Source organism: Myotis brandtii, unplaced genomic scaffold (genome assembly GCF_000412655.1).
Source record: "Myotis brandtii unplaced genomic scaffold, ASM41265v1 scaffold381, whole genome shotgun sequence".
NCBI lineage: Eukaryota > Metazoa > Chordata > Mammalia > Chiroptera > Vespertilionidae > Myotis > Myotis brandtii.
Window position 1 is genome coordinate 278872 of NW_005364633.1, and position 9608 is coordinate 288479.

The following is a 9608-nucleotide window of genomic DNA, read 5'->3' on the forward strand; positions in this document are numbered from 1 at the left end:
CATCCATTATTGGATTTCAAGGTAAAGCAAATAAGCTATGTTTGACTACCCTAAATATCTATCATCAAGTAAGATCTGTTTGTATTGGAACAGTCCGTCATTTACACCAAAGCCACAGTTACCCTTTAAAAACATAAATCCCTTTTTTGCTTACATCTCTCCAATGGCTGTCTACTATACTTAGAATAAAATCTACACTTTTCCCTTAGGGATCTAAAACCCTGCATGATCTGACACTGGGTGGCGTCTCTGACCTCATCTGCTACCACAACTCTTGTTGTGTCTCACCTACATGGACCAATTTTCTGTTCCTGGAACAGGCCAAACTCACTTGTGCCTCCGCATCAGTTATCTCTACCTAGATCTCACCATAGTCACTTGGTTTCCTCTGACTCCACTGCCTCCCTTTCTAAAAGGAACACCCTTACCCCCAAATCATTTAGGCTCATTCTCATGGTTTGCTTAGTTTGTTTTCCTACCACCTCCCAGTATCTGGAACTACTATATATTTGTTTTAAATTTATTATCAGTCTGCACCATTAAATGTGAATAGAGCTTTTATCTGTCTATCCAGCATATCTTAATACTGAATTTAGAAGAGTGACTTACACTTGATAGGCATTTAATAAAATCTGTTAGATGAAATGATGAGTAGCTATGGATAAGCATCTTTGACTTCTAAAATCTTTAACCTAAACCAACACCTACCTGCTGCCTCTGCTTAGGATCGAACCTGCCATCAGGCCTGTGCCCTGACCAGGAGCCCCCCCGGCACCCTTTGGTGCACGGGACGATGCTCAACCCCCTGAGCCACACCTGCCAGGGCTGAGCTTCCTTTAGTAGCTTGGAGTATTAGGTTAGAGCGTTAGATGTGGCCCTTCTCTTCCTTTAGAAATAGTCCACTAGCGATGATGGAATTAGAGTTCCGTATGGTTGGTTGGTTGATTTACTGCAGTTCACAAAGCTCTTTGAATAGTTCTGAATTTAGAATTAAGATAATCAGCCCAGCCAGCATGACTTAGTGGTTGAGTGTCAACCTATGAACCAGGAGGTTATGGTTCGATTCCGGTCAGGGCACATGCCCGGGTTGTGGGCTCCATCCATCCCCAGTGTGGGGCATGCAGGAGGCAGCTGATCAGTGATTCTCTCTCATCATTTATTTTTTTTATCTTTCTCTCCCTCTCTCTTCCTCTCTGAAATCAATAAAAATATATTTTAGAATGAAGATAATCAGTGTTTCCTTTACTGTGAATAATAGTCCTATCCTTTTCTAGATAAAACATGTGACTAACCAGTCCCAAGCTTCTTTAAATGCTCTTACAGACACTAAACTCTTGATTTTGTTTCCCAGAAATAAATATGGACTTTAGCTTTGAATTTAGAACGGTAGTTTACTTTTTTGTTGTTGTTTTTTATTATTAAATATATTTTTATTGATTTCAGAGAAGAAGGGAGAGGGAAGAGAGAGAAAAACATCAATGAAGAGAGAGAATCATTGATTGGCTGCCTCCTGCATGCCCCCAACTGGGGATCGAGCCCCCAACTCGGGCATGTGCCCTTGACCAAAATTGAATCGAGGACCCTTCAGTCTGCAGGCGTGGTGATGCTCTATCCACTGAGCGAAACTGGCTAGTGCTATTGGTTTGTTTTTAATTTTTTTTTTTACTTAGTTTTTTTAAAAGCATTCATGTGCGGTAGATATCAATATCTCTTCATTGTGTGTGTGTGTTGTATATATGTGTGTATACCTACATGCACATATAGTGTAACTAAAGGCCTGGTGCACAAATTTGTGCACTAGTGGGGTCCCTTGGTCTGGCCTGCAGGATTGGGCCGAAACCTGCTCTCCGATATCCCCCAAGGGGTCCTGGATTGTGAGAGGGCACAGGCCAGGCTGAGGGACCCCACTAGTGCACGATCGGGGCTGGGGAAGAATGTGGGAGGTTGGCCAGCTGAGGAGGGACCGCGGGAGGGCTCCAGAACGTGTCCGGCCGTCTCACTCAGTTCCGATCAGCTGGACCCCAGCAGCAAGGTAACCTATCGGTCAGAGCATCTACCCCCTGGTGGTCAGTGCATGTCATAGCGACTGACCAACCGGTCAACTGTTTGCCTCCTGGTGGTCAGTGTACATCATAGTGAGCAGTTGAGCGGCCTTATATCATTAGCATACTACAGGCCTGATGCACGAAATTCATGCAAGGGGCTCGGCCCTCGCAGCCCCAGCTTCATCCAGAAGGTTGTTTGGCTGTCCGGTCTAATTAGCATAGTATGCTTTTATTATTATAGATTATGCTTTGATTGGTTGAACGGACGACCGGACACTTAGCCTAGTGGTCAGCAAACTGCGGCCCCTTGAGTGTGCCTCTTCCACAAAATACCACATGTGGGCGCGCACGTACAGTGCAATTGAAACTTCGTGGCCACACTGAAGGGGCCAAAGAGCTGCATGTGGCTCGCGAGCCGCGGTTTGCCGACCACGGACTTAGCATATTAGGCTTTTATTACATAGGATTCTTTTCGAAATATACAATGTTGGCATAAGTCGTTGCCTACATTTTTCTGTGTACTCTAAGTGAAATTAGAGGTGCTAGAACTGTTCGTTTGGTTTGGGAAGCTGAGGCTGAGGTAGTAGTACTGGCTGTATAGGGTCACTACTACTCCCCTAAGACTTTCCCACGTATTAGTGCTTTGTTTGTGTCTCCCTTTTGTGTGGCTGCTGAGGAGGGGGAGAATTTCTGGCATGAGAAGAGATTAGGGAAAGTTCTATTGAGGAGATATCATTTGAGCTGGGTTGAAAAAGAAGGGTAGGATTTCAGAGGGTAGGAATGTGGGTTGGAGGTGGAGGGGCATTACAAAGATAGACTAACATGGGCAAAGACAGAGAGGTAAGAAAATACTGTGAGTGTTTAGAGAACATTGAGACCAGTTTGTCCAGAATATATGACTGACACAAAGGACTTTGTAAGTAAAACTAGATTTTAGAATTCTCTTAACATACTTAATTTTATTTCATTTGAATATCTCTTTTGGGATTCTTAGCTTCCTGATTCTCTATTTAACAAAAGTAATAAAAAGATAAGCTTAGTTTGTTGTAAAATACAACAGAGTCCTAATTATTGGGCCCAAATTAATGACAATTTTTTTGTCTTTTCATCTTTATTTTTCCAAAGTCCTTGACAGTGACGAATGAGCATACATGCCAAGTTGCTGACTTATTTTCATTTTAAAATTATAATTTTTACAGTGAACAAAAAGAAATGTAATGCCCAGTGGATAAAATAGAAATGACATCATAATAGACACGTAAGGGAAAGAAAAACATGTTCTTCCGTGCCGTTACCAGCACATTACGATACACCAGTGAACTACGCCAGTGCTGTGTTCAGGCTCAGGCAGATGCTTTCTTGTTGCTGAATGCTTTCTGTTCCTGATCTCTTCGTGAAGGGCTGAGTGGGATGAAGTTTTTAAATCCTTGTCTGATTTCTCCCATTATGTTCTAGGTTCTTCCCCTTGAGGATAGTTAGCTGTTTGGTTGTTGCTGTTGGTGGTGTTGATGGTCGGTGTGCATGTTGTGAAAGTATAATTGCTAGAAGGCATGAGGAGACCCCGAGGAAGACGCCTGCTCATGGGGAACCTGAGGGGAACCCTGACTTGGAGTGAGGCCTCTACGGGAGGCTCCTCCTCCTCCTCCCTCTGTCAGCGAGCGAGGTCTGGCCATGCTTCTCCTGCCCAGGCTACAGGAACAGCTGCCCACCCGGGGTGGCTGCCCTGTGTGTGAGTCCTCTTTCAGCTGACATGAACATGGGTCAGAGACCCCAAATCTAGCTCTGGGGCCATGGTAGCATAGCTACTTTGTTACTGAATCTGTTACGTGCCTGTCCCTCTAGGCCAGTGATGGTGAACCTTTTGAGCTCGGCGTGTCAGCATTTTGAAAAACCCTAACTTAACTCTGGTGCCATGTCACATAGAGAAATTTTTTGATCTTTGCAACCATAGTAAAACAAAGATTTATATTTTTGATATTTATTTTCTATATTTAAATGCCATTTAACAAAGAAAAATCAACCCAAAACATGAGTTCGCGTGTCACCTCTGACACGCGTGTCATAGGTTTGCCATCACTGCTCTAGGCATTTGAAATTCATTGTCACAAGCCTTCTTGTCTACCCTCTAGGAGGCTTTGTGATTTCCACTTTACAGCCAGGAGAGGCCCAGAAAGGCTCAGGAACTTGCCCAAGTTGCCCCATTGCTGCCTGGTGGCAGAGCCAGGCCTTCCCAATCTAGGTCTGACTCCTAAACTTCAGAGCAGAGGCCATTCACAAAGCACCTTCGGTGTGAAAAACACTACGTACTGGAATTATACTTCCCACTAGTGCGCCATGGAGGGTGGAGTGCGCAGAGAAGAGCGGCAGCTACCATTTCCTTATCCAAGGAAGCTTCTCTGGGAAACAATGATAGGGTTTGAGGAGAAAACTTCATGTAAATTACAACACAAATAATACAAACTTAGCCTAAATTATAAACACTTAATATAAATATAAGGCATTACCATTTGACACACTAATTGTTTCGAGTGAGGAAAAACTGTGTTGGGAAGATAAATAGTAAATAAAAAATTAGCTTGATTTGTTTATATCGTACCTATGACGGAAAGGATTGAAGACAGCTTGACAACTAGCAAAGGAGATGAAACATCAAGAGGCCAAGGCCCTGGCACTCTTGTCTCCACCTCATTTTTTTTGAAACATTAGTTAAAAGTGGATTCAGTTGCTAACCTTTTTCATAAAGAACGTGTTGCACTCCATGAACAAACCCTGTCATGCCTCCAGTGTTACAAGTGATGTCTTAGGAGGAGGGAAGAAGATGTAAAAGCCAGTCTCGCCTGGCGTGGTGGCTGACTCCATGGGCTGTTACTGTTCAGAGCTCAGCTGTGAGTTTTCTTGTTTCACTGAAATGGCTGGAGACGGGGCAGAGCTGGGAGGTACCGCATTCTTGATCCTGTGTGGGCTGGGAGTGCAGAGCAATCAGAGAGGAGTGGATGAGAGAAGTGAAGTTTGTTAATCGAGGCCAGAAAGTCAGAGAATTGGGGCTTAAAGAAGAAAGACTCAGGAAACATCTGCCACAGCTCCCGTGGGCGGGGGAGGGAGCCGCGGGAGGGGGAGAGGATCAGAACCCACCTACGCTGTCACTAAGCCTGTTGAAGAGGAAGCTGGTCTAATTTGATGTCGATTCTTCCCCTCTGGATCAGAAAACAGAAGCCTTACAATCTTGCCGGAAGCCGGTCCATCCTTGCTGCTTGACACAGTCGCTGCAGGAAAGAAACATCTGCACAGCATATGTTTCAAGGGACCTGGCATATATAGCATATTGTTCTTAATATGTTTGCTCTCCTTAAGCGCCATGTGTTTTAACCAAGGTCACCTCTCCGAGAAAGGTTGTTTCCCCAGGTGGGGATTTTTCCCCGAGGTTAGGGAGGGGATACAACCCCTTAATTAAGTGCCAGGCGGGTAGTTAAGCTACATAATCTTTACTCCCTGGAATGGAGATAAGAAACGCCCTAACCTTTGTAATAGAAATTGACAGGATTAAAATCGGCTGGTATAAATATAGATGTAACAAGACAATAAACATCAGATCCTCATCAGATCCTGATCAGTTCCTAACCAGAACTCCGACCAGAACTTTGGCTGGAGATCCTGGCTAGAGGTCCTTCTAGGCTGCTGATCAACTGAAGGCTGTCTCCGTGTCCTTCCTTCTTCGCCAACTCCATCCACACCTTTGGGGATCCCTGGACCTGTTGGGGTTGGTCCCCAACACAATCTGCTATTCATATAGAAAGTGTGAGTAGAAAAAAGGAAAATGCACGTGTGAGGCTGAGAACATCTGCTGGGTGAGTCAGTTAAAGACGGCTCAGCAGTACATGAAGGCAGCTTGCTAGTGTTCGGTGGGAAGGTTGAGGGGTGGGGGTGAGGGTAATGAGGTCACAAACAGCACCCCACCCTGCATCTCCTGTTTTCTCAGTGCTCAGACGCAGAGCCTCGCCACTGAGGGCACGCTGTGATTAATGGCAGCAGCCAGGAATAGGACATGAAGATAAATGGCTCATAGCATGGTACTTCTGGTTTCCTGGGAAAAAGCTGGAGAGACAGAACAAAAGTCCTGCCCCACACATAATGCGAAGAGCCCAGCTTCTGGGGAACGGTCTCCCTTTTATTTCTGAGTCATTCCTTTTTGGGTCCTTTTGGGTCCCTGGGACCACCTTTATACGTCATGAGTGACAGCTCCTCCACCCTGTAGTTTTCCCACCACAGTGAACTGACTGCCAGAGGCTGTGGGACACCATCAGAAGGCCCGACTGCTGGGCTCAGGGGTTATTCATCTTTATTTTCATGAGGAAACGAAGGTTCAGGAACCTAAGTGGTGGGCCTGGAACACCGACCAGGTCTTTCTAATCCAAAGCTCCATTGCCTGGCAGTGAAGGTCCAGGGAAATCACACGCGACGTGGAAGAGTCCCTCAGAAATTCAGATGGAGACTGTTGGGTAGCACCTTAAAGAAAGTTTACTTTGGATCTTTACCACATTACATTTAACAAAATAAATTCCTGGTGGGTTAGAGATTAAATAAACACACACACACACATAAAGGCTTAGAAAAACTAGAGGGTAGATGTGAATACTTATCAAATCTCTAAAGCAGAATCCTTTTCTAAACTTAATAGCAACAGAAGAAATCACAAAATAAAACACAATTATATGCAACTACAGTATATAAAACTTACATTTTTGAATATCAAAACAAAAATAAATTGGCACAAACTGAGAAAGCAACACCACCCAGTGCTGGCCAGAACTGTCAGATATTGCTTACTAGAGGCCCCATGCATGGAATTTGTGCAAGAGTAGGCCTTCCTTCCCCCGGCTGCTGGCACCGGCTTCCCTCCAGCACCCGGGACCCAGGCTTTCCTCACAGAGGGAGGCCCCGCCCGGTTAGAGATTAAATAAACACACACACACACATAAAGGCTTAGAAAAACTAGAGGGTAGATGTGAATACTTATCAAATCTCTAAAGCAGAATCCTTTTCTAAACTTAATAGCAACAGAAGAAATCACAAAATAAAACACAATTATATGCAACTACAGTATATAAAACTTACATTTTTGAATATCAAAACAAAAATAAATTGGCACAAACTGAGAAAGCAACACCACCCAGTGCTGGCCAGAACTGTCAGATATTGCTTACTAGAGGCCCCATGCATGGAATTTGTGCAAGAGTAGGCCTTCCTTCCCCCGGCTGCTGGCACCGGCTTCCCTCCAGCACCCGGGACCCAGGCTTTCCTCACAGAGGGAGGCCCCGCCCACCCACCACAGCCCGCCAATCAGTCGCAGCCACAGCGGCTTGCCTCTACCCTCACAGTCCCGGCTTCGTCCAGAAGGTCGTTCAGCTGTCCGGTCTACTTAGCATATTACACTTTTATTATAGACTAGAGGCCTGGTGCACGAAATTTGTGCATGGGGGGGGGTGTGTTCCTCAGCCTGGCCTGCACCCTCTCCAATCTGGGACCCCTCGGGGATGTCTGACTGCCGGTGCCTGCAGGATCGGGCCTAAACCGGCAGTCGGACATCCCTCTCACAATCTGGGACTGCTGGCTCCTAACCACTTGCCTGCCTGCCTGATTGCCCCTAACTGTTTCTGCCTGCCAGCCTGATCGCCCCCTAACCACTCCCCTGTTGGCCTGATTGACACCTAACTGCTCCCCTGCTGGCCTGATTGCCCACAGCTGCCCTCCCCTGCCAGCCTGATGGCTCACAACTGCCCTCCCCTGCCGGCCTGATCACTCCTAACTGCCCTCCCCTGCCGGCCTGATCGCCCACACTGCCCTCCCCTGCCGCGACCCACCTCCTCCATGCCACACGGAGCCGCGGGAGCCCCAGGCCTCACCGCGCAGAGCGGCCACCGGGCCCCGTCTCCGCTGTGCGTGCAGTCATCTTGTGGCAGGATCGCACGCAAGGGCACTAGGACCACCTAGGCTTTTATTAGTATAGATGATATGGCAAACCAGTGAAAGGCCCTTGTAGGAAGTATGTGGAAAACATAAAAATGCTCATCTCTCTGCAGTAATTCTACTTCTGGGAATCTCTGAACTATGTGAAATGCTATTTCCATGGAAATATTTTTGCAGTGTTTTTCAAACCAAAAATAAGGAAAATAATATAAATGTCCAATATGGGGATAGTGGTTAAGTAAGCAAATCACTAGATGAAAAGTTATATGAAATGTTATTATCATTGATCATGAATTCTGCCTTCCAATGTAAAATAGTATGGATGTATAAATCTTTTTATCTTTTTCATTTATGTTTTTATTGAGGTTACAACTCTAGAATAAGGTAGTTGTACCATAAAAGACAGAAATGAAACACTGTACATTGAAATCTTACTTAAGATGGTTGTCTTTGCTTTATTTTCTGAACTTTAGATCATATGTTTATTTATTTAGAAATTCTAAGTAAAAAAGGACTTATTCTTCGATCTACAGGATGGGTTTCCAGATTTCCAGGACTCTGTGCAAACCCTCTTCCAGCAGGCTAAAGCTAAGAGCGAAGAACTCGCTGCTCTCAGTTCCCAGGTAACGTAAACCACCAGTTCATAGCTTATAAGAATATCTGTAGGTTGAAAAGTAAATGGCTGCGTCAACTGGCTCCAGTTTTAAGCATCCAAGGACTGAATTAATTTCTGGTTCTTAAAATGTCATCCAATCACAGCTGTGTCAACAAGATAGCAATAACAACTTGGTTTGCTTTGGTTTATGAGCAGAATCTTTTTGAGCAGAATGTGATACGGTGATACTTATTTATTCTTTGTAGTTTTGTAGGGAAGTAAAATAGATTCTCTCCCTAAGAAAACCCAAAAGAAATAATTTGATACCAGTAAATCAGCCATGCTGACTATGTCTGTGTGAAATACAATTCTGAGATAAAATAGTACTAGTTTTCAATAAAATATTAATAGTCGACTTTGTAGCTTTTGTTAATCATTTCAATTAATGTGTAATAACAAGTGTTAAATTAATACGCAGCTTCAGGTACTTTTGCTATTATTTCATTATGTACACTGAAATTAACATTTTAAGAAGTCATTTCTGCAAACAGCACCTTTTGGAAAGTACTGTAAGTTTTATTCCTGCTGATCTTCTCCCTAGTGGATTAGTGGTGCCAAGTTTTGTTTTTCATGTTAAAAGGATGAAAAATACATTTCCCACTCAGAATTCTTACTGAAATTTTATCAGTTAATTCAAATGAATTGAAGTTACAATTTCTTTTGATCTGATTTATGAGCATTCAGAAAAATAGTAAAAAACTTGTATCCTATTTACTGAATTAATATATTTCCTATTGATTTTTACCATTGTGAATCAGGTTTGTAAATGATTTTATATAGCAGTTTCCTTTTATTACTCTTTTATATAGAATGGTAATGATTCATGTCTATAATTTTTAACATCTTTTTATTGATTTCAGAGAGGGAGGGAGGGAGGGAGGGAGAGAGAGAGAGAGAGAGAGAGAGAAAGAAACATCAATGATGAGAGAGAATCATTGATCAGC

At 43.9% G+C, this 9608-nt stretch overlaps 1 protein-coding gene across 1 annotated transcript in view; it reads left to right on the forward strand.

Moving 5' to 3' along the window:
• Nucleotides 1–9608, forward strand: part of NAB1 (NGFI-A binding protein 1 (EGR1 binding protein 1)) — a 37211-nt gene that overhangs the window by 19577 nt on the left and 8026 nt on the right. The window contains exon 5 of the mRNA XM_005872457.2: nt 8543–8632. Coding sequence (XP_005872519.1) covers nt 8543–8632 — 90 coding nt within the window. The remainder of the gene's footprint in view (nt 1–8542; nt 8633–9608) is intronic.